Raw genomic sequence first — 24,673 nt, forward strand, 5'->3', positions numbered from 1 at the left:
CCGGGGCCCGCGAGTCCCACTTTATAGCGCGCGCCGCCTGTCAGTCCCGCCCACCGCGCACGCAAGGCCCCGCCCCTATCGTCTCAGGCTCCGCCCCGAGGGAGCCCTCAATGGAGTCTTTGCTGGGCTCACGCGTGGCTGGTGGAAGAAACACCGTGCGTCCGTGGCCGCTGGAGCATCACTGATTAGGACATAAGATATATTGGAGAACACATCTGGACAGCTCTTCCGTCACTCTCGACAGGCAGTTCTGAGGCAGCCCCCAAAGAGGGCGGGACGAGAAAGGCCCCCTAGGGGTAGGCGGGGCCAGGCGCGGAAGCTGTGGGCTCGCCAGCGCGGCGGAGGGCGGGGGAAAGGGCCGCCCAGCAGAGGTCGCCGCCGCAGGGCGGGAGGCGGGACCAGGCACAGGCTGACGGCTTTGTAGGGAAGCACGGGCGTGAAGCAGTTAGAGGCGTTGGCGTCTGTGCTCTGTGATGGGCGGGAAACCGGGACGCTAGGGCGAAGTGGCGGGCGTTCTCTGCCTGAAACAACGTGGCTGGGACTGGGCTGCTGGGTCTGAGGGAGGAGGGCTGAGTCCTGGGAGGTGCAAAATGTGAGAGAGGTGATGCCAAGTGGCAGGACAGGCCAAGCTTTTCTAATTAATAATGTTTCTTTGTCATTATTTGGGAGCTGAATGGCGGGATATAGAAAGACTCATTACACTCCTTCCCCAATCACCGTTGCTCATCTGTCGTCTTAGCAAGGAATTCTCAAATTGCCTCAACTCCAGATAATCTGCCTGTGCGCGGATTATCTTGGTTAGGTTAATTGATGGGGGACCATGGGCTGTATAAATGGAGAGCGCTGTGCACAAGTGTTCGCATCCCTCTGCTTCCTGACCAGCAGCCTCCTCAAGCTCCTGCCTGCCTCCTTGGCCCACCCCTACACCATGTGATGGACTGTACTTTAACTGTGAACCCTTCCATTACGTTGCTTTTATCAGGGTGTTTTATCATAGCAACAGAAAAATAAGACCTTTCTTTTTCCTCATAGCACGGATCCCCTCTCCTCCCATCTGTTTCCTCGTGGGCACATATTTTGCGTTCCTCTGCACAGGATTGGACTGTGTTTATTTGACCACTTTTGTAGATCTAGTGTAAGACATGTAGTTGCAGCTCGTCTTTATTTAAAAATGGGCACCTTTGCTGGGGATGTGGCTCAGATGGTAGAGTGCCTGCTCAGCTTTGTAAGAAGTGTTGGTTTCTACCCCAGCAGTATGTAAACCAGGCATGATTGTGCCCACCTGTAATGCCAGCCTGAGATTCAGAACTTAGGTTCTGAATTCAAACCAGCCTGGAATACATGAGGAAGTGTCTACATTATTTTGAAACTAAAATGTATTTATTTTATATTTGTATGTGTGTCTGTGTAACACAAGTGTGCCTAGTGCCCTCAGAGGTCAGAAGAGTCTTGACACTGGAGTTAAGGGTGGTTGTGAGCTGCCACGCGAGTTGTGGGAATCAAGTCCTGGTCCTCTGCAAAAGCACGTGCTCTTCACAGCTTAGTCATCTGTCCAGCTCTTTGTCACTTTTGATAACTCAATTGTGCAGTTCTTTTTTTAAACATTTTTATTTTTTTGTGTGTGTATGTCCATATGTTGGGGGAGTATATGTGTATATATGGGTTCAGTACCTGCAGAGGCCAAAAGAGGCAACAGATTCCCCTAGAACTGGAGTTACAGGCTGTTGTGAGCTACCCAACATGGATGCTGGTAACTGAACTTCTGGGAAAGCAAGCAAACACTTAACTACTAAGCCATCTCTCCAACCCTTTGCTTGTGCAGTTCTTGGATGTGAACTTTGTAGATAATATCCTGTGGTGATGTCTGAAGGTTGGGCCTGTGTGGTAGATTGTTGCCTCTACTCTACATACAAGGAAACCGAGTCCCAAGTCAACCTTGCTGTGAGTCAGAGCTAGTAAGTGACCTAGTAAGTGTCTAGACCTATGAGAATAAGAAAGGGGAGCCTCGTTCTCCTCTACAGGAGGCAGGTGGTGGGTTTTTTACTCGATATCAACCCTTCCTTGTTCAGCAGATGACTTTTGGCTCCACCCCTGAGAAGTTGAGGACACTGGGGGGAAGAGTAGGGGAGGGGAGGGACGTGAGCTGAGGCCTTGACTGGGGTTTTCTCGGAAAAGGTGAGCTGTTAATTGTAAAACTACAAGTTGGAGCTATGCAACAGGGAGGCACACCTTTAATCCCAGCGTTCAGGTGGCAGAGGCAGGCCTATCTCTATGAGTTCCAGGCCAGCCTGGTCAACATAGTAAGATCCTGTCTCAAAAACAAAACCACAACAGAAATCAAAAGAACTAAAGGTTGAAGTTAAGACGTGGGGTAAGCAAATAAACATTAAGCACTGTGTGGTGGTGCACACCTCCCCCCACCACACACACACACCAGACAGGGTTGCTCTGTAGCTTTGGAGCCTGCCCTGGAACTTGCTCTGTAGACCAGGCTGGCCTGGAACTCACAGAGATCTGGCGGTGGTGCATTCCCTTAATCCCAGCACTTGGGAGGAAGAGACAGGTAGATCTCTGCGCGTTCTAGGCCAGACTGGTCTATAGAGTGAGTTCCAGGACAACCAGCGATACACAGAGAAACCCTGTCTTGAAAAAACAAACAAAAAAGCACCGTGTGTATGCCCAGGACCCTCACCCCAGTCTTTTTGCTGGCCTTTGATAGTTTACCAGAGTCCCTTTTCTGTCCCTCTACTTAAGAGTAGCCCATAATGGATAAGGTAGGGGCGGAGAAATATGACAGTTGCACTTCAGCACACACAGTCAAGTAATGAAATATTCTGGGCAGAAAGTATTTTTCTTTAAAATATAAGTTACTCTGGGTTGAGGGGAGCGAGAAGTTACATAACTCATGAGTATAGGGACGGAGGCCAGCTTGTCAGGCAGCTGGCAGCCGTGAGAGTAAATCATTGATATCCTTTCAGTGTCCTGTCCTAAGACCATATGGCCTGGACTGCCAGGATGGACCAGAAGCTCATGTAGTTCAGATAGGAGAAGAGACCTGAGAAAGAGGGCAGAGAAGACACAGAGGTCAGTGGGCTAGCCCTCACTGTACCCGACACAGTCCTACCTCAGCCGCTGCCCCATCCCAAATCCCACGGTCAACTCCACCCTCATGCTGTCCCTACCCCACCCCAAGCCTACAGGAATGCCCAGCCCTGGCTCCCACCCTTCCTGGCCCTGTGTGCAACCTGAGCCCCACTCCTAACCATGCCCATCATCCACACCACTGAGGCCACCCCCACGCCAGTCAGACCAATCATAAAGAAGAAGAAGACATTGATCCAGGCCAGGTAGAAGCTTCTCCCCAGCATGTAGGTCATGCCTTCCTGTAAGAACTTTCGGGCTTGCATCAGGTAGAACAGGACCCCCAGAATGATGCTGACCCCTGTGTGGCATAGACAGGACCACATGTGAGCCCCCTGTGGGCCTGAGCCCACAGTCACTTGGCTGTGGCTCTCTCACTATGGTGCTGGTTTCTTTAAACTCCCCGTGCAGCTGAAGGTGACCTAGACCTCTTCCTGTCTCAGATGTGTGTCGGAACTTCGTGCACTGTAGGCAAGTGCTCTACCAGCTGAGCTACACCTCCAGCCCTCCGTTTGCCTCTGCCTCTGCTCCTTCCCTTAGAGCAGCCTCTAATGGACCTGAGCCTCAGTATTCTCATCTGTGCAGTGGGCATAACTGCCGACCCATCTGTGAGGGCCATTGTGAAGGTGGGTGGTTATCGGTTATATCCTGACCCATGAAAAATCTCGAGGACTGGGATGATTCTCATGACTACTGGCTCCTTAGTGTTGGGATTCTGGGGCCACAGAGAGAGAATTCGACCATTTTGGGTAATATGAATTGACAGGAAATGAAGATACTTTGTGAAAAGGAAGAAAAAACACTTTTTCAGATTTAACAGAACTGGGGCATTTTTTTTGTGTGTTATTGAAAATAATGTAAGAAGTGCCCTATATTTAGTTAAAGGACGGAAAAGGATTATCTGACTGAAATGCCTTGTTTTAAAATGAGGTGTTCTCTACCTACTGTGGCTTATATTGAAACAATTGCATTTAAGATTTATTTTCTTTCTTAATTATAGGTATGTTTGTGGGGAGAGGGTTGTTCACAACTGAATGCAGTGCCCTCAGGGACCAGAAGAGGACATCAGCTCCTCCCAGAGGGGGTATTACAGGTGGTTGTGATCTGCCACGTGGGTTCTGGGAACAGCACTCTGGTCTTCTGCAAGAACACTGTGTGCTCTTAACCAGCTATCTGTCCAGTCTCAACAGTTATATTTAGACCATTGGAGGTGTGATGCCTTCACCCCAGCAAGGGAGAGGCTGAAGCAGGTAGGTAGCTGGGATTCCTGGGCAGCCCAGCTAGAAACAGACACATTGATGATCTAGCAATGCTACCCCACAAAGCAGACACCTGCTAGCGACCAGCAGGCAGGAGTTGCAAGTTCTCTGTTCTCAGCAGTGCTTTTCCTCTCCAAAAATGTTTTGTGACGTGACTGGAAGTTGTGGACAGCCATCAGTTGTCGCCAAATTGAAATACCCTCAACCTGGGTACATGTGTGGAAACAGATGTTCCAACCAGCATGTCAGTTTTGAAGCATTTGGGAAGGGTGAACAAGCTAGCTTCCAGTGCTAACCCTCTGTCTCTCTCACCATCCTCACCTCTCGGCCTCCTGCATGCCGACATGTCAGACCTGGAAAGGAGACCACGGAGAGCACCCCGTTTGCATGTGCCTGGAGACTTAGATGTGTCACTAACCCATGTGCCTCAGATGGGCCCTAGTTATTTATATGACCTTGACCAGGGGCAGTGAGGGGTGAGGGAGGAAAGGGACACTTGCCCAGCTCGTAAGATCAGACACACCAAGCTTGGGACTCAGTGCGGTGACAAAGATAACGGAGTTAACGTTTTCTAATTGAATACTCACTACGTCATCACATGACAGAAAGTTTTATCCTCAGTGGGCTGAGATGGGTCTCAGTTGGTAGAGTGCTCACCTAGCATGCACAAAGCCCCGGGTTCCATCTCCAGAGCCACATAAACTTGGTGTGCCAGCACACACCTGTTGTCCCAGCGCAGGGAGGTAGGGACAGGAGAGTTCACGTACATCTGTCAATCAAGGTCAGCCTCAGCTACTTGAGACCCAGTTTAAAAAAAGAAAAAGAAAAATGTATCCCCACTCAAGATATGAGAGAAGTATGACTCGGAGAGATAAAGTAGTTTGAAGGAAATGCTGTTGGGAAGGCGGGCAGAACCGAACACGGAGCTGCGGAGCTGCATGTCAAGGTGGAGTCCAGGCTGTGCTAGATGAGACTGGGTGGGCGATGTCCTTGGGTGGGGTGGAAGAAGGTGATGGAGCTGGGAATCGTCTGGCCTGAGTTTCACGGGACGTTCACGGCTGGTAGGTTAGAGTGCGGACTGAGAAGGAGGTGAAGGTAGAGAGGGGTTGGGACTCAAGGTGAGGTCGAACTTACTAAATGGACGTGGCTGGGCTGACCTTGAGACAGTCATGGAGGGTAATAAGGCTTGTGGCCAAGTTGGGTGTTGAGATTTGTGAAGAGGCTGACGATAGTGTGGTTTGCGAAAAGATGGATTCAGGATGAGGTGGAGATAGAACTGGTGTCAGGGAGGAGGTCTGGGCATTTATATTTGCTGGCTTTGAAATGGGAGTTAGAGATGAGGCTGGTTTCAGGCCTGGATACAACATGGTGACTGGGAATTTGTAAGACGGTAGGGCTAGGCCTGAGGGTGGAGATGAGGACGGGATGGGCTGAGTCTAGAGTAATGTGGCTGTCCTTCATGGTGGGCATTCGTGGGAAGCCTCGTAGTAACATGCCTGTCATGAGGCTGCAGATGAAGAGCGAGAAGTCCATCCAGGGCATGTTGGTGCTGGGGAAGAATATGGTGCTGATGAGACCCATGCAGACACAGAAGCTCATGATACCGGAGATGAGAAGGCAGGCCCAGGCCAGGTCCAGCAGGTCTGGGAAAAGAGAAACAAGAACACCAAGCTTGTGCTGAGGAGATGACTTAGCAGTTAAGTGTGCTCACTGCTCTTCTGGAGAACCCGAGTTCAAGCTAGGTGGCTTACAGCTACCTGTAACTTTAGTTTCAGGGAATATGATGACATCTTCTGGCTTCTGTGAGCACCCGCACTAATGTACACATGCCCACAGACACATACATAAAAATTTAAAATAGGTGGTCATGGTGGGGCATGCCTTTAATCCCAGCTCTTGGGAAGCAGAAGAAGGCAGATCTCTGTGAATTTGATGCTAGCCTGGTTTACACAGTGAGAACCTGTCTCCAGTAAATAAATCTTAAAAAAAAATTAATGTGCAAAGTAATTGAGGAAGTGCCTGACATGAACCTCTGGCTCCACATCTGTGTGCACATGCATACATGCACACAAAGACTCTCACACACACATTGACACATGCAGACACAGATGACCAACCAGCAGACAGATAGACAGACAGACACACATATATTCTCTCTCTCTCTCTCTCTCTCTCTCTCTCTCTCTCTCTCTCTCTCTCTCTCTCTCTCTCCTTGAGGCCAAAGGAGAGCATTAGATCACTTGGAACTGGAGTTACCCAGGATTGAATTAAGGACCAAGAAAACTAATGCTTTGCTTTGCTGCAACCGATGCTGCTTCAGTGAAGGTGAGATAAACTCTTCCAAGTTGCTTTTTGCCGTAAGCAAAGACCTGTATTTTGAGATCTATATTTTGCTTACAGCCATCTTAAGTTCACAAGTAAGATATTCACCTTTGCAGGCAAGTTCCCGACCGGACCTAGGACATTAGCCTAGTGAGACCTGCAGGCACCAGACTTTTAGAAAAACATTACAGTCAACAATCACAAATGCTCACTTATCAGCTGGGGATGTCTCTAGGCCTGAAGTCCAACAGACCTGACACACCTCCCCTCCTCCTTGCCCATTTGCTATATAACAGCTTCTGAGGATGTAATAAATGGCAGTTTGATCAGAAATACTGTCTTGCCGTCATTTCTTGCATCTCTTGTACCCTCCATTCCTCTCCCCTCTCTCCCCTAGGTTTATCAGGGACCACCATTCGCATCCCACAGGTCGGGATAGCTTTTGGTCATAGTGTTTTATCACAGTAATTGAAAACCCTTACTAAGATGGTCCCTGGAAGTCATCTTCTGGCCTTCACACACACGCTCACAGGCACACTTGCACCTGCACGCTTACACATGTACACACAAACCAACACTGAACTCTAAAAAGTGGGAACTGGATGCATTCGGTCTGGCATGTAGGATCTACTTCTTAGTCAATGACATCAGGTTCTTGGGCATGAAGAAGTTGTATGGGCATCAGCAAGTACCTAAGGAGGGGAGAAATTGTTCCTTGAAGTTCTCTGGGACAAAGAGAAGACCTGAATCTCGGGAGGGGTGAGGACAGGGCCAACCTTACAAGCATTCTTATCATATTCATTCATGCAGGAGATGTCAGGGCAGCGCATGAAGAAGATGGTGTCGATGGGGATGCTCTTGGAACTATTGGTGCTCCCTGTGGGCGACAGAGGCACTTGGAAGTGGATCCAGGGCTGCCACAAGGCGATGAGGTTGAGCATCAGCATACCGGCCACAGTCAGGACCAGGCTAAGGTACCGGGTGATCTTCTTGGCTTCGAGCAACAGTTTCCAGCTGATGGGCACCAGTGACCAGCGTTTGCTCTGCTTTCTGTGACAAATCATGTGACCAGCATCAGCAGGAAAGTCCATCCACACTGCCCAACCACCCCACAATCATTCTTCAAATCCATCTGAGAGCCAGGTATGGTGGCACATGCCTTTATTCTCAGCACAGAGGACAGAGACAAGAGGATCTGAGTTCAAGGTCAGCTTGGTCTACTAGAGAGACCCTATTCCAACAAAACAAAACACCATATCTCATCTGCCTTGTATCGGTTCAAATCCCTTAGGTTTCACTGAGGTACCCCTCTAACACCTGCTACACCTTCAGTTTCAAATGCAGTTATACAAGTGCAGACTTGAATGTGACCCCCTCTGCACCCCTCCTCTGCTCACTCACCTGCTGGAGCCCAATGCAGTAGAATTGCTTGACAATTTGAAGGAACTGCCGAGAGTACTCTGACTGGACAGAGAGTAGTGTGGCAACCCTCCCGATTCGTCCTTGGAGTCCCAGACAAAGGAATCAAAGCTCCTGATGCTGGCCTCTGGACTGTGTGTTATAGATGGGGGGATGTCCACAATGGGCCTGGCTTCTCTTTTGAGGTTGTGTGTCAAGGAGAGGTAGCTGTCAGTTTGTAAGTTGTGGATTTCTGACTTGACATTGCACAGAGTATGTGAACTTAGGATGTCAAGTCGGCGATTATGGTAAAGGGCAGAGCCCTCTTTGGAACTAAGCCAGCGATTGTAGGCAACAGATTGTATGTCTTGTGTATTAGACTGGAAACCCTGAGAATGGGTCTCTTGAGTGCTGAACCTTCGAGGGGAAGGCTGGACACTGAGCTTCCGAGGAAGAAAGACGGATGCTGGCGGTTCCTGGATGCTCACCCTTCGGGTCATAGGTGTGGATGTTGATGGTTCCTGGATGTTGAGTCCTCGAGTGTGGATGATGGACACAGGTGTGGGTATGTTGACCTGATGACCTTGGGTGGCATCTGGGAGGCTGAAGGTCATTTTCAGAGAGTCTTGGGTTTCATTTTGTGTGCTGTCGGGAGCTACTGTCCCCTTGCTCTGGGGGCCAGAGGAGTTCTGGTCCATGTGGGGAAGCAGTATGGGATCAGTCCCTGAATGTACTCAATTTGCACCAGCCTCTGCTTCCAGGCACTCCCATGGCATCCTGGATATCTGTAGGTCTGACTCTAAAGTTACCTGCCCCTTTGTCTGTGGTTCCTGCTATCTGTCTCTTTGTTCCCAGACAGCATTCAGGGATTTGGGCTAGGCAGCAGCTGGGAGCGGGGTGAGTTCTATGACAGTTGGAGGGGTTCCAAGAGGCTGCGGTTGGCCATGGCCTCAGACTCCACCGTAGACCTTCGTAAGTGACCTGGGTGTTAGGGCTGGGTCAGTGAGACTGGATGGAGTCTGGACTGAGTAGGACAGGGTGATGCTGGGTTAGTGAAGGTCTGGGCTAGGTCTGGCTAGGATCAGGGCTAGGCAGGACTGAGAGTCAGAGCTGGGTCAGCAGCATGTCTAAGATGAGTTCTAGTTTCTAGAAGATCTGAGCTTATAATTCCTTCCACATACTTGCGTCTTTCCCTCAATTCCCGAGCTTGCTCTGAGCCAGTTCCTCTCTTTTCTTCCCTTCTCTGCCTTTGTGTTTCACTTGTTCCCTTTTCTTTCCTATCTGTTTCTCTTGCTCTTCATCTTCCTCTGAAACCTCACAAAAACATAGTCTGCTCGTTGCTCCTGAAGATTTCAGATCTGGGGGCAGGAAGACCCAGCCACAGCTTAGTAAGGACTAAGGTAGGCAGACAGACAGGCAGGCAGGCATCCTACCCAGGGAGAGGGACTTTTGAAATCCTCTTCCCCCAGGTGGGTATGACAGTGCACAGCTGCAGTTTCAGAAATCAGAGTCAGGAGGATTGCATTGAGTTTGATATCCTGGGCTACTGAGTCAGAGGCTATCTCAAAATCATAACAACAGAAACAACAACAGAAAATATTCTGCTCTTTCCCCTTACTTTCTTTTGATGAACTTTAGAGGAAAAACTACTTACAAATTTTTATATGTTTATTATATAAGCACCCATATTATTAGATTTTATTTTTACATCTGTTTGTTTCGAGATGTATTTATATTTTCTTTCTCTAAAATTTATTTATTTATGTACATTGTTGTTTTGCTTGTATGTATGTCTGTATGAACTGGAGTTATAGACAGCTGTAAGCTGCCATGTGGGTGCTGGGAATTGAACCCGGGTCATTTAGAAGAGCAGTCAGTCCTCTTAACCGCTGAGCCATCTCTCCAGACCCCATTTATATTTTCTTATGAGTATACATAAATGCCTGTGTGTTTCTATGTGTGCCATGTGCATGCAGTGCCTGTAGAGGCCAGAAGAGAGTGCCAGACTCTGTGGGGCTGGACTGATTGGCAGTTGTGAGCCTCCAGTTGTGGGTGCTGAGAGGTGAACTCGTGTCCATTGCAAGAGCAGTAAGTGCTCTTAACTGCCGAGCCAAGTCTCCAGCTCCACATCTATCTGTTTATTTGTGTGTGTGTGAGAACCACGGGGAGTGTGTGGAAGGCAGAGGGCAACTTCTAAGAGTCAATTTTCTCCTTCTACCATGTGGATGGTAGGGACTGGGCTCAGGTCATAGCCTTGCTGGGATAAGCTTCCACCTGTTGAGCCCTACCTTGTTGGCCCCTCATCTGTTTGTTTATTATCCTGCTATCATGGTGCCACCATGCCTAACTTGATCACATTTCAGTAACTATGTAGTATTGAGAATCCAGGTGCTATTCTTCTGTTCGCTTGTCTTGAGACAGAGTCTCTCTACACAGCCCTGGCTGGCCTGGAACTCACTCTGCAGACCAGGCTGGCTTTGAATTCACAGAAATCTGCCTGCCTCTGCTTCCTGAGTATTGGGATTAAAGGTGTGCACCACTATGCCTGGCCTTAGTAAATGTTAATTTTATTTATTCATTTATTTATTTATTTATTGTGTATACAATATTCTGTCAGTGTGTATGCCTACTGGCCAGAAGAGGGCACCAGACCCCATTACAAATGGTTGTGAGCCACCATGTGGTTGCTGGGAATTGAACTCAGGACCTTTGGAAGAGCAGGCAATGCTCTTAACCACTGAGCCATCTCTCCAGCCCCTAGATGTTAATTTTTTATTTTTAAAGGTCAGAGGTGAATTTTGAGACATGTCTGACTATACTAAGCTTTCCAGTTCTGAGGGGTTAGCTTTGAGCAACTTTGAGCCAGGTTTGGTAATACTGGCGCTAGGCAGAGGCAGGCAGATCACTTTGAGTTCAAGGCCAGCTTGATCCACACAGTGAATTCTGTCTTCACACCAAAATCTAAGAGAAAGCTGCATTCTAAAATGGCATGAAATATGGTATATTCATTGTTGAGATTTTTTTTTTCAAGATAGGGTTTTTCTGTAGCTTTGGGCCTGTTCTGGAACTTGCTCTGTAGAGCAGGATGGCCTTTAACTCACAGAGATTCACCTACCTCTGCCTCCCAAGTGCTGGGATTAAAGGTATGTGCCACCACCACCCAGCAAGATTTTTTTGTGGGGGGGGCTACTGGAACCAAATTTCGAAACGAAACAATGGTGGTTTAAATCTGAAGCACTTGCTGGACTAACTGGCACAGTCCTTTACCATCAGGATTAAATATGCAGGAGGATCCCCAGGATGTGAACATCAGTCTGGTCTACATAGTGAGTTCTAGGTGAATATTGAAATCCTATCTAAAAACAAACAAACAGCAAAAACAAAATAAAACAAAGCAAAATCCAGGTCAGTAAGATGGCTCAGCAGGTAAAGGCACTTGGTGCCAACTCTGAGGACCTGAGTTTGTTTGAGGATTTAAACCCTTATGCTAGAAAGAGAGAACTGACTCCCTTAGATTGTGGCACTTAAGTTCCCTTCCTATCTACAGAAACAAGCAAACAAACACACAACAAACTCTCAGGCCAAAACCACAAAGCCAAGGCTGGGCCTGTAGCTCAGTAGAGTATTCACTTAGCATAAAGCCCTGGTCCCACCCCGCCTGGCACAAACCAGGCACTGCTGTCATCCCTGCCCTGGGGAGGTGGAAACAGATCAGAAGTATAAGATATCCTAAGGTACGTATCGTGGTTAGCCCAGTCTGGCTTATGTGAAATTCTTCTCAAGGAAGAGCAACCAGAAAATGCTACATACACCCTCCACAACCCCATTAAGAGTTCATCTTAGAGCCGGGCGGTGGTGGAGCACGCCTTTAATCCCAGCACTCGGGAGGCAGAGGCAGGCGGATCTCTGTGAGTTCGAGACCAGCCTGGTCTACAAGAGCTAGTTCCAGGACAGGTACCAAAAACTACAGAGAAACCCTGTCTCGAAAAAAAAGAAAAGAAAAAAAGAGTTCATCTTAGCAGCTGGATATAGTGGTGCTCACCATTGATTCCAGAACTTAGGAGGCAGAGGCAGGTGGATCTTTGTGAGTTCCAGGTCAGACTGGTCTACAGAGTAAATTCAGGCCAGTCAGACTTAAAGCGGGAAATTCTGTCTCAAAAAATTAAAACATCAAGAGTTCAGCCTGGGTTCTCTTCTAGAAAAGGAGGAATACATGGCCTTTGTCGCCTACTTTTGCGTCCCTGCTGCACCTGCTGCATGTTGCAGACCCACCCCTCCTGTTAGACATCTAGATTGTTTCTGCTCGCGTGGCATTTATCACATTTGATCTGGGTGTATGTGTGTGTGATCCATTCTGAGAAGGCTGGGCCAGCCTTCCAGACCAGCTGAGGAGCTGGTGATCAGTTAGCCACCAAGCTCTTCTCTGAGTCCTAGGACTCTTGTACCCAAGTTCTTCTGAAAACCACACTGTTCTCTGCTATAAAGGACGAGACAGCAGTTGACATTGCTCACGCACACATTCATGCACACATTCATGTTGTAGAACGGGCATGGGTTCACGTGGGTCCGTGGGAAAAGACACAGGACATCCTAAGGATGATTTTCGCCTTTCCAGTTGCAGAGGGACTGAGATGCTCTCCCTTAGCCAGGGGCCTTTTTTATTCTCCAATTTACAACTTTAGCAAGTTGATCTCCATATCCCCAAAACATCCTAACTGAGCTTCCAAAGGGACAATGCCAAATGCAAATTCTCGATTAAGGAATTATCATCACAGTGTGCTGGATTTTTCCCAACCAAGTTTTGCATAGGCTTGGTACCCTTGGGTGTAGTGGGAGGCCGCTTGTTTGTTTCCCAGCCGCCCAGACTGGCCTATTAGCTCTAACTTCTTATCTGCTAGCTCTTACATATTAATTTAACCCATTTCTATTAATCTGTGTATCACCACGAGGCTGTGGCTTACCGGGTAAAGTTCAGGTATCTGTCTCAGACAGATTTTTATTAACCAATGGTATTCATAGCATACAGAGGGGAATCCCATATCACCTCCCCTTTTCTGTTTAATAATAAGAAGAAAGGTTTTAACTTTAACATAGAAAAATTACATACAACAAACAGGTATTATCACAACTAAGGAAAACTATATAACCATCAATTCTTCAACTCCATCAAAGATCACAGAAGGATGTAATATTACCTAAGTAAACCGGAAGTGCATTGTAGGCAACTTCCAAAACTCTAGAATTGATAGAAACATCTTGCTGCCTGGACAGTCACCCAAAGTTATTTTGTACCGTTGGGGCGTCCATCTTTAGCCTACAGGCTCGTACTATCCTGCAGACTTTTCCATGAAGCAGGAAATTTCAAAGACAGTTCTGCCTATACTGGCAGTTTGTCAGTCACTCTCTTCTGTGTCCTGCAGAATGTCTGACCCTTTCATGAACTCCAAAGGATGGTCTCACCTTTAGGCAAGTTCAGCAGTCATTTCTTTGTGGGTCCTGCATGTCCGATTCACCCAACATACCATCAAGCAGTCCAGGCAAGAGCAGTTTCTTGCCCAAATGACTAACAAACTCCATAAGGAGCCTCTTCGATGCCCATCTCCCTCTTGAATTTATTGGAGCTGCCAGGAGCAGATGTGTCTCACTGTCATGAAAAGTCCTAAGTTCTTAAAACATTTTAAATGCCATATTCTGTAGTCTTTGAAAGGTTTGAAGAATTCCTATCCATCTGAAATACATTTCTGTACGTCTAGAAAATATAACTAACGTGACTACAAGCTTAACCTGTATTTCTTAATTATATATATATAATATATTATATATATATATAATAAAGTTGACCTTAAATTTGTATCAATAAACCAAGATCCATACCAATGCAAAGTACCCGTCTCTAGAGCACTTGGAAGATTCTCAGACCATGATTCATATATGTTCAACAGAAGATGCTGAAGACAAAGGACAGATTAAGGCTACATGCCTACATTCCAGAGCCAGCTGAAGCTGTGGAGTTCTCCCTACACATTCATCCATTCCTGAGTTTGTTCGTTTATGTGTCCACTCATGCATTTGTTCATGTGTGCATTCATTCATTCTTGCGTCCATTCCTACATTCATTTATTACTCCTTCAGCTTCTCTGCTGATTGACAGGAGTACACAGGAGAGCAAAACAGCTTTCTTTCCCACTGTCATGAAACACTGCTGCAGAGGAGTGGTGAGGGAAAAACAATTAGCAAGTGATGACCCACAATGCCAGTGAAGGAGATGTGCCTTGCACCGTGGAAGCATCTGACAGGCTGCTTGACCGGAACTGAGAGTTCTGGGGACTAACAGTTCCGGGCTAAGCTCAGGGAAGGAGATGGAAAGAAGAGAAATGGAAGGGTGGGTGGTTGTGGGAGACCAAGGGAATATGCGCAATGAGGGCTGGGGCGGCGGCTCACTCGGTAGAGCACAGGCAGGGCATGCCCAGAGCTCCATGTCCCCAGCACTACATGAGCCCGAATTGTTGGTGCACACCTGTTATCCCAGCACTTGGGTGGTGGAGGACAGAGGCTCAGGGTAGTCCTTGGCTCTTTAGTGAGTTAGAAACCAGCTTGGGCTATATGAAAGCTTGTCTCAAAACAAAAGCAAAACCCACGTCCAAACCAATGAAGGTGGCCCAAGGAGAGGCACACTGCATTGAGGCCCCAGGGTAGGCAGCTCTTAGAGGTAGGAGAAGTCCCTTGGAGAGGACTTGGTGAATGTGTGGTGGCCCAGCATTGAGTTAGGGTTAGCAGTGGACTGGTATTAGGAATATTTCCTAAGCGAGCTCTCTGACAACGCAAAAATTCCCAATCAAACCAAATCAAAACAAGCCGAATTAAGAAATATCCAGGTTTAATGGTAGATCTGCGCTCTCGGGTGGCCCCGAGGGGGAAACCGGGAAGCTGCAGAAACGCGACCCCGGGAGGAAGAAAGGGGGACCACGTGTTCTTCTTTTGGGGGATCACTTAAGGACCCAGGGGAGTGGTCCTGACTGGCCTGCTGGGATTTGAAGTCCAGACCAGGCCTGGGGGCTGAGATAGATGCCAGGGACTGGGGCCTAGGCTCCTAGCCAAACAGCTGGTAATGTGTCAAAAGAGGCCAGTGCACATGGAAGGAGTTAAAGTGGTGTTGGAGATGAGTCGGGAACAGTTCCCACGGGGAGGTGGTTGTAGGTGGGAGGTGGAAGTGAAAATGAGAATGAGGCTAGAGGTTGGTATGCAGCAAGGTGGTGGAGAAAGACCCCTAAACTTTTTCCCTCCCCAGCTAACCTGCTCTGTTCCTGGGAGGAGGACAGAAAGTTGGTCCTTCGTGGCTGGTCCCTCGTCTTCATCTTCCTGGCAACCTTGTTGGTGTTCAGCGTGGTGGATGGGCGGATGGCCTATGTGCACGGTCCTTACACTGGCTTCATCGGCCTCTGGATTGACTGCAGGAGGCATAAGTGTGCCAACGTGGGCCAAGTCACTGGTCAGTGCATAGGTTGTGAGTCCTACTAATTGGGTGCCAGAGGTGACTGCGGGTCGGGCCACTCTCCTGGGCTCTCATGGGGGCGCTACTATTGTTGGTTGTTGGGGGGCGACTCTGTGAGCGGCAGCAGAGTTAGTTTAGCATTTCCAGGGAGTGATTTTGGTGATGTGAGTGGAGCTAATGTTTTTCCATTTTCATTTTTTGGGAGTGCTGAAGCTAGAACCCAGGTGAAAAGTTTCTGCACCCTGATAAGCCTCTCCACCGACACAGCAGTCCAAATCAGACCAAATCAAACTGAATTAGAAAAAGCCCAGATTTAATGGGTAAAACATTCCCGGATGATCTTCCAGCCCCCCCAGAGAGAAGACACAAAAGAGAGACTGAAAGACCACGTGTCTTTTTTCTGGGGGTCAGTTTAAGTACCCTGTGGGAGTGGTCTTGAGTAGCTCTGGGGGAGAGGTCATCATTTGACAGTCTTTTTGAGATGCACCAGGGTTTGGAGAGAGATGGGGAGGGGTCTTGGGGTGGAACTTCCTCCAGAACATTCCAGACTCTTTGGGTATATGGATGCCAGGAGCTGGGGTGGAGCTTCCACCTGAACACCAGTGCTTTGCACATACTCCACAGGGCCCTACTGCTGAGCCCCCTTGCACACACTCCACAGGGCCCTACTGCTGAGCCCCCTTGCACACACTCCACAGGGCACTACTGCTGAGCCCCCTTGCACACACTCCACAGGGCCCTACTGCTGAGCCCCCTTGCACACAATCAACAGGGCTCTCCTACTGAGCCCCCTTGCACACAATCAACAGGGCCCTACTGCTGAGCCCCCTTGCACACACTCCACAGGGCTCTCCTACTGAAAGGTTCCAGACAGGTGCTGAACTACTTCCATCCTCTGCCTTGTTTGAGACGGGGTTTCATGTAGCTCTGGCTAGCCTCCAACTCAGTGGGTAGCTGTGGATAACCTTGGATTTCTGATTTTCCTCTCAAGTGCTGGGATTCCAGACAAGTGCCACCAACACCCAGTTTACCACAGTGCTGTGGATGGAATTCAGGGATTCAAACATGCTAGGCAAGCATTCTAATCAATGAAGCTATCTCCCCAGGACCTAAGACTTCTTTCACTTTGTATTTTGAGACAAATATTTGCTCATGCAGGCCTTGAAATGGCACTCCTCCCAGCCATTGGAATACCTAGGAAGACAGTGTGTGCCACTGGACCCTGTATGGGCAGGATTTTGCAGATTTTTTGGGCTACTCATGGTGTAAGAGGGAATGTTGAGAGCGAGCATGCGTGTGTGTGTGCACACGTGACTACACGTGTGTGTATGTGTTTGTGTGTGTGCATGTGTATGTGTGTGCGTGCATATCATGTGTGTATGCATGTGCATGTGTGCGCGCGTGTGTGTTGGGGGTAACTGTAAGTTATCTCTCCAACTCTCCTCTCCAGTTTACATTCACATGAGCAAGGGCTTCATATTCCTGGCCCTGGCCCTGTGCCTCATCCTCCTGCCCACCATGTTCCTCTCCTTTCGACCAGTCTGCCGCCGCTTGAACAAGATCGACTTCCTCTTCAGTTTCTTAAGCATTGGCATCGGTAAGTGTCGGAAAGGACAGGGCTGCTTGGGGAGCCCCCCACAACCCAGAGCCTTCTTCCCAGAGCTGTGCTAGACTTTAATTATGTTGCTTTTTCTATAGCTCAGGTTGGCCTTAATCTCACTCTGTAGTCCATGATGGCCTTGAATGTATCATTTTTCTGCCTCAGCATCCTGAATAGCTAGGATTAAGGGCCTATGCACACCAGTTCTGGCTGATGGCTTTGTTTCCCATTTTCCCGTTCACTCTCTCCGAGTATGTTTCAATTTGTCCCGTGTGTGTGTGTGTGTGTGTGTGTGTGTCTATTTATTGTAGCAGATCAGGGAGGTTGTCTCTGTCTCTCTCCTCTTCCTGGGAGGGGGTTCCCCGGTCTAGCCTCCCGTCCTTCTCTGGCCCCACCCCAGTGCAGGGCTCCTGATTCTCCTCAGCCTGACGCTCTTTGTCATCAACTGCGAGAGGCTGCGCCTGAGGCCACAGGTATCCTACCTGCTGGCCTTCTACCTGTGCTGGTGCGCCAGCGTCTTGATGCTGTGGGCCGGTGAGGGCGGGGCCTCGGATGGAAGGGCGGGGCTTGAGCAGGGCAGGGGCGGAGCCCAGGAAAGGGGGTCAGCCTCTAGGGCCAGGGTGGGGGCCCGAGGTGGGGCCCAGAGTCGAGTGCCCACCGGGTCCCTTCCCACAGGAACTCTGTCCTTCTTCAACCAAGTGCGAATGTGGAGCTACAGTACGCCTCTCATGGAGCGAAGGGTCAGCTACTTCCGTTGGGCCTCGAGACACCAATTGCCGCCTCAGCCCAATTCGGACCAGAATGAGTCTGCTGCAAGCAGCTTTGTGAACTACCATGGGGCTCCCTCACGGGGGGACTCCGCAACTTCTCAGAACACGGAGGAGTTCCCGCAGCCAGATTCCTCCACCTCTGTCCCTGTGACTCCGTCACCGTCAGACCTCCCTTGAGGTCCCACGCTTCTCCTGAGAGCAGGCAGCACCCTCGGGAGACAGGTGGCAAGCCCCTCTCCCCTGCGCTAGGACCCACCCCTTGCAGTCTGAGTCTTGGCAAGGAACCCACCCTGGAAGTCTTCCAATGCTCTAGGCTGCGGCTACCTCCCTCTGAGCAGACACTGGTCCACGGTCCCAAGCAGCCGGAGCAGTGTAGCCCCGCCCCCAAGCTGGGCGATGATCCGCCCCACAGGCCACGCCCCAAAGGAATTCTCCCTCCTTTGGTCCAGCCAGGGGCCCCATCCTTGGGGGAGGGGTTTACGCCCTTCTGCGGACAGACCCCTCCCCAGGAAGTCAAGGCTTGATATAACATCCTGCCCCCTTCCTGGCTTCCCATACTCTATAAAACCAGGTCGGCAGCCCAAATTTTCAGTGTCCGATTGCTTGTTATCTCTCCAGATAGGGCCAGGTCTAGCCGGAGCTGACCTTCCTGACGTCTCTAATTTCACCTTTGAGATCTGAGTCTTTTCCTCACCAGAGTGCACTCATGTGGCATGCCTGACTTGGTCTGAGCCTTTTGTCGGCATTTGTCTCAGCCCCATCCCTTTGACCACCTGTGCATGTACCCACCCATCCCCTTCCACAAGCTGAGATCCACCGGGGAGGTTCTGACCTCGGCTGATTGACTTGGTACCCAACTTCGGAAGGCCAGAGAATGTCAGACCTTGAACTCATTTGCTGCATGGTGGGTTTTATTGGGGGCAGGGGACAGAGTGTCAGTCAGTGTTCTTTATAACTTTGTTTATCCAGGGGACGAAATCAATAAGTTTGGTGTAGATGCCCGGCTTCTCGCGTTTGCCACATGGGGTAGGGCCCCATGATGTGACACCTTGGAGCATGCCATCACAGATGAGCGGGCCCCCTGAGTCACCCTGAGAGGAGAGAGACAGGAGTGAGGAAGGTCCTGGCACCAACTCCAGCTCTTAGGAGTCCTGTTCTTGCAGGGACATGGAGTTATAGTAGGGGGACAGGACAGTCCCTGAAGCCAAGTCAAAGAGAAGTAGTACCAGCTACAGGATTCTCCCCTCCCAGAGCTTCCATAGGGAAGGGCAAGAAGCTCCTGCCTGGATGTGGGGACGAAGGATCTTGTTCCCTCTTTCAGCCCCTTCAGCACACTGCAGGGAGAGGGTCACTCACCACACAAGTGTCTTTTCCGTCTTTCAGGTCTCCTGCACACAGCATCAAGTCGGACACTGTATCGAAGTGGGCTTTGACACACTTCTCATTGGGCAAGAGATCGAGGTACACACACTGGAGATCATCTGGGAATTTGACTGTAGATCAGGGGGCAAGAGTGTGGTCAGCAGACCCCAGCCCTGTTCTCGGCTCCTCCTTCAGACCCAGGTGTCCCTCCTCAGGCTGTGTGGTTTGGCCCAGACTTACACTTGCTGGGTTCAATGCTGCCCCAGCCTGAGGCAAGGCAGCGGCTCCCCAGCTTGGGTTCCTCGGTGGGCAGGCTGAGGACCTTCACATAGTCTGTGATCTCAGCGGGCTGGGCAAGGTGCAGCAGCATGAGGTCATTGCTGTAGTCCCTCTGAAGGATTTCGGTGGTGTTCTTCAGGAGGTCCATGTTGAAGTCGGGGTGAATGATGCTCTCCTTGACTAACTGGTGCTGAGCTAAGGGGTCATCCTCAAATAGGTTGTTGCGGCCCAGCCAAACCTGGTACTTGCTGGGAGCAGGGAGAGCGATGGAAGGCAGGGGAGACAGAAAGGCACAGAGAGAGAGAGAGAGAGAGAGAGAGAGAGAGAGAGAGAGAGAGAGAGAGAGAGAGAGAGCGCACAGGGAAGAGAGGGGGGAGAGGAGGAAGGCTTGAGAACTGCTCAGCTGCAGCTGTGACTGGGCTGAGCTTCCCAGGCAGGCAAAGCCTGGCCCACAGCCCAAGGCTCTTCCCTCCCCCCCGCCCCCCGCCCCAGCACCCTGTCCAACCTCTGTACTCACTCAGTTGCCCTCACCCAGTTCCAGCTCAGACCAGCCCTTCTCTGTGTGTCCTGAGTGGGCAGAAGGTCCTAAGAGCCAAGCTGGCCTGGGGACAGTGAGGACTCAGGGACATCCCTTCCTAGCCTCAGGGAGCCCCTTGGGCCTATTCTCCGGTCGGTAGGAGGGCAAGTGAGACCCAGACCCAGACCCAGAGAAGGCTGGGCAGGGAGGGGAGTCACATAGTGGCAGATGGCCACAGACACTCAGCTCTGAGAATAGGCAGGGGACACATGGACAGTAAGACAGAAAAGAAAGAAATAGGAATCAAATGCAAGACTGGAGGGAGCACAGGAGACCCCGGAGGTCATGGAGAGAGGGGTCTAGCCCAGCTCTGCCTGTCTTTCAACCTTCAGAACCCCAGCCTAGCCTGGAGTCACATTCTCTGGCTGCCACCCTACTTCCCTGTCCCCACCCTGCTCACTCACTTATTGTAGCAGTGGGCAGCTGTGAGCACCCACTCGGGGTCCACCAGGATGCCCCCACATTGGAATTTGGAGTAGTGGTACACGGCTGCCATCCAGGGCTGAGAATTCTTCTCACAGGCAAATCCTCCGATGACCCGAGATTGGATGGGAGGTGCAGCACCTGCGGCAGAGCAGTGGGGGTGGGGCTGGCTTAGAGAGGGAGGTGCGCTGCTGAGGGGCACAGGGCTGGGTTCAGGGGACATCTGAGGGAAGCTGGCCCTGGATAAGGAGATCTCTGCTGTGGGGACTGAAATAACCTAGCTCCTGGAGTCTGGAACAAGAATCGGGGATGGTTCAGGTGATTTAGAACTTTGGGCTCAAGGCCAGCAGGAGATGGCTGAGAGAGAGAGAGAGAGAGAGAGAGAGAGAGAGAGAGAGAGAGAGGGGGGGGNCTTCTTCTCCAGTCTGAGGTTCCCAGAACCGCAGGGTGTGATTTCAAACTTTGGGCTCAAGGCCAGCAGGAGATGGCTGAGAGAGAGAGAGAGAGAGAGAGAGAGAGAGAGAGAGAGAGAGAGGTGGGGGCAGGGGGATTCCAGAACCCAGTGGCTCTTAGTCCAGCGAGAGTGGAATCAGAGGCCAAGGAGGTTTGGCATTTAGAGTTTCCAAGACTTGAGAAGAAGTCAGGGCCTGGACTGGGTTTTTGGGGTTCTGAGAAGGGTGAGGTCTCAGGGAAATAGGCCTGAGTGGAGAAATGAACCCAGGAAAGGGACCCCAAGGTGATTTGGGAGTTCCTGGATTGGGCATGAAGTGTCCAGCTGGGCTGGGATATAAAGAGGGGTTTCCAGGTCAAAGGAGTAGGGTTAGGGCAAGGGGTGGGCTCCTGTTAGGTTTGTGGTGGGGGTGAAGCTCCCTGAGAAAAGTGTTTGAGATGGGACAAAGACTGGGGCGACGTGGGGAGGGCTCTGCTTCTCAGGAGGTGGGGGCTGGTGGTCTGGGGTTCTCTTGGAGGCAGCCGTGGGGTAGGGGTGGAAAAGGATTTAAAACAGGTCAAACCACCACGGAATGGGGTTGGCGGACCTGCTTGGTACGGGGTACTAGGTTCCGGTATTAGGGTCTCTGGGAAGTCCTGGGCAGAATAGGAGCTGGAGCTGTGCGGGGGGGGGGGGGGGGGGGGGGGGGGGGGGGGGGGGGGGGGGGGGGGGGGGGGGGGGGGGGGGGGGGGGGGGGGGGACTCAGTCGGGAGGGGACAGGAGCTGCACAGGAGCCAGAGGTCAACAAGAAGCCAGTGGGTGAAGGTGGGAGGCATGCATGGGAGGGAAGACTGGGCCAGAGGAAAGGGGGGCAGGCATGGTGGCTCTTATCTGTAGTCTCAGCACACAGAAGGCTGAGGCAGAGGACTGCTATAGGCTCGACACAAGCCTGGGTACATAATGAGACCTTATTCCCAAGAGCTGGGGAGATGACTTGGTTGCTACTGGAGGCCCTGAGCTCATCTCCCTGAACCCAGATAAAAAGTCAGGTGTGAGGAGGTGCATCTGTAACCTCAGAGATGGGGCGGTAGAAACAGCAGGACCCCCAGGCTTGCTGGCCAGCCAGCCTAGCCAAGTCAGGGAGCACTCCATTCAGTGAGAGACCCTGCCTCAAAAATAGGGCCCTAAGTGATGAGAAGGCACTGGATGTCTGTTTCTGGCTCTCACCACCCAGAACTTCCCCCAAATCAGACCAAACACACAAATCCAGCAAGAAGGGAAGGGCAGATCCCCCACGGCAGAAAGGAGGGAACCTATCTGATGTAAAAACTGAGGGACTTGAGAAGATGTGGGAACCAGTTGTCAGGACTACAGGGTACAACTGAAGACTGACAACTGCCGGACAGCCAAAGTCTCTAGGTGTGGGGTTTGGGGAACCCCTAACTCAGAATTTGGACTACTAGGCTCTAGAAAAACAGCAAACTAGAGGGGCAACCAAGGTGCCAAAGTCTGTAAGGGACTGGGTTCCTTGGCAAGACTGGAGAGGCCAGAAATTGTCAGATGGCTAAAGAAGAGAAAGTTCTGGAAAATGGGAGGGAACAGGGGCCTGATATGGGAATGAGGACTGTGAAGGACTTGGCAGTGTGCAGAGGCAGGGAGGGGGGCAGAAGTGCTTTGGGGTGCAGCTCGGGTGAGGGGAAAAGGGGAAGGGATTTCCAGGGCTAAAGGCAGCATGAGAATCAGGGCTCTGACCCCTCCCGCTCCACTTCCCCCTTTGTCTCACCAGTTCCTCCCAGGGACAGGGCTAGGAACAGAGTCAGGAGCCACATGGTGACAGGTGTCCAGGAGCTGAAGGCGGTGAGCTTGGAGCTGAGGAGCCTCCTCAGGGAGCCTTTAAAAACCCTTAGTCTCCCCCCAGCCCCGCCCCTGCCCTGTTGGCCGCTAGATACTGGCAAAGGCCCTGCCCTTGCTGAAGGAGGTGGACTTCCCACTCCCACCCTCCCAGCTGTGGGAGGGGAGGGACTCATTGCACCTGCTGTCCTGCAGGCCCTAGGTCACCCTGGATACCTTCCCAGGGCTGAGGTTGGGTGGGGCAGGGCCTGCTGTTCCTGGAGCTGTGTGTCCTCTGGGGACCTTAGGCAGAATGGCAAGGTCAGGTGGTGGGGAAGGGTGCATACAGTAGGAGGGTGCAGGAGCAAGTGACCCCTGTCACACAGCTCCTAGGAAGGTCCCAGCACACACTCAGAAACCAGCAGTTAAAACAAATTCCTTGTAGCCAAGAGGGCTCCAAGCTCCCCGCAAATACAAATCTTGGTTTTGAGAATGTCGGGATTCCTACTTTCGTAGACTTGGAATCTAGATCATGATTTTATTGTTCCTGTTAGAAGTCTGGGAGCAGGCATGGTGGTGTACATCTTTAATCCCAGCACTCGGGAGACAGAGGCAGGTGCACTTCTGTGAGTTCGAGGCCAGCCTAGTCTAAATAGTGAGTTCCAGGATAGTCAGGGCTACATGGAGAGTTGTCTCAAAACAAATCAATAAAATAAAAAGTTAGAATGCACATTATCATAGCACATTCTTTGATCCAAGAATATGAGAATTTAGGCTATCCCAGGGGAGTGTTACCCACCCCAACAGTGTTGGGGGCTCAGTGACCTTTCTATTCCTTGTACCCTAGACAAGGTCATGTCCCTCAAAGTCCCAAAGATCTAAACTAACAGCTCTCCCCAATCAAGATTATCACCACAGACCCTGCTGTGGTGGTGCACACACTTGGGAAGTGGAGGCAGGAGAATCAGGAGTTCAAGGTCAGCTCAGCCACTAGGCAAGGTCTCGGTGAGTCTGAGCTAGGTGTGACAAAGTGTGTGTGCATGCGCGAGTTGGCCGGAACTGGGGATGTAGGTCAGTGGGGGTGATTGCCTAGCATGCATGAAGTCCTGGGTTTAAGTCACAGTTCCGTGTAAAACCAGGTATGGGAATGCAGGCCTGTAAAACCAGCATGGGGGATGTGGAGGCAGGAGGATCAGGCCATCCTTGGCTAACACGAAACAATAATTAAGTAAATAAAAATATTCTGAGGTGAGATGGCTCAGTGGATAAGGTGTCTGCTACCAAGCCTGACAGTTTTTAAATTCAATCTCAAAAGTAGAAGAAAGTCACCTCTCAAAATATGTCCTTTGACCTCCACTCACACACAAAATAAATACGTGCAATAAAATATTATTAGAAGTTGCAGTGACAACCCCTCACTCAATCTAATCTGTCTATTTCAATGACCAAGATCAAGGGCTTCAACATTCAGTGACCCCAATCATAACATTTTGGGATCTCTGAATCAGAAACTGGGCTCTCATAGCCTTGATGGTAAACTCACAAGTTTCAAACTTGAGACCTGGATACGATCAGCAAGGCAGCTCACGGTATCCAAGCCTGCACTGCACATCATTAACGTGGCCAAGGGGAAGGGAGTGTTGGTCTTGTTGCCTTGGCCACCAGAAAGCCTAGAACAAACCAAAAGCTCTTGGAAATCTAGTGTGTGTTGGGTCCTCTCACTGGAACGTACAGTTCACGAGTGTGGACAAAGTGGCAGACACTGCGCTGATCTCTTAAGATGAACGATT

General features: G+C 50.5%; 2 protein-coding genes across 2 annotated transcripts; both read right to left on the reverse strand.

The window, feature by feature from the left end:
* Nucleotides 1-2,195: 2,195 nt before the first annotated feature.
* LOC126488135 (uncharacterized) lies at nucleotides 2,196-11,097 on the reverse strand. Its single transcript, XM_050121348.1, has 5 exons — nucleotides 8,124-11,097; nucleotides 7,504-7,772; nucleotides 5,897-6,043; nucleotides 3,311-3,442; nucleotides 2,196-3,055 (listed from the first exon to the last, which is right to left on the reverse strand). Exons 1-5 carry the CDS (start codon nucleotides 8,816-8,818, stop codon nucleotides 2,988-2,990), a joined length of 1,311 nt encoding a protein of 436 aa, XP_049977305.1. The 5' UTR covers nucleotides 8,819-11,097; the 3' UTR covers nucleotides 2,196-2,987.
* A 7,775-nt stretch (nucleotides 11,098-18,872) lies between these two features.
* LOC126488198 (kallikrein-1-like) lies at nucleotides 18,873-22,974 on the reverse strand. The gene is made up of 5 exons (XM_050121491.1): nucleotides 22,837-22,974; nucleotides 20,605-20,764; nucleotides 19,585-19,871; nucleotides 19,339-19,475; nucleotides 18,873-19,073 (listed from the first exon to the last, which is right to left on the reverse strand). The coding sequence occupies exons 1-5, from the start codon at nucleotides 22,880-22,882 to the stop codon at nucleotides 18,918-18,920; spliced, it is 786 nt and encodes a 261-aa protein (XP_049977448.1). The 5' UTR covers nucleotides 22,883-22,974; the 3' UTR covers nucleotides 18,873-18,917.
* Nucleotides 22,975-24,673: the final 1,699 nt, after the last annotated feature.

This window comes from Alexandromys fortis, unplaced genomic scaffold (genome assembly GCF_014885135.2).
Source record: "Alexandromys fortis isolate MF-2015 unplaced genomic scaffold, M_Fortis_MF-2015_v1.1 scaffold_161, whole genome shotgun sequence".
NCBI lineage: Eukaryota > Metazoa > Chordata > Mammalia > Rodentia > Cricetidae > Alexandromys > Alexandromys fortis.

Excerpts from the sequence above, each read along its gene's own strand:
- LOC126488198 (XM_050121491.1), bottom strand. The coding sequence starts at position 22,882 with ATGTGGCTCCTGACTCTGTTCCTAGCCCTGTCCCTGGGAGGAACTG. Across the intron at positions 19,872-20,604 it reads GCTGCCCACTGCTACAATAA|CAAGTACCAGGTTTGGCTGG; the intron begins GTGAGTGAGCAG and ends CCCTGCTCCCAG. Across the intron at positions 19,074-19,338 it reads ACGGAAAAGACACTTGTGTG|GGTGACTCAGGGGGCCCGCT; the intron begins GTGAGTGACCCT and ends CTCTCCTCTCAG.
- LOC126488135 (XM_050121348.1), bottom strand. The coding sequence starts at position 8,818 with ATGGACCAGAACTCCTCTGGCCCCCAGAGCAAGGGGACAGTAGCTCCC. Across the intron at positions 7,773-8,123 it reads ACTGCATTGGGCTCCAGCAG|AAAGCAGAGCAAACGCTGGT; the intron begins GTGAGTGAGCAG and ends GATTTGTCACAG. Across the intron at positions 6,044-7,503 it reads TGAATATGATAAGAATGCTT|ACCTGCTGGACCTGGCCTGG; the intron begins GTAAGGTTGGCC and ends CTCTTTTCCCAG.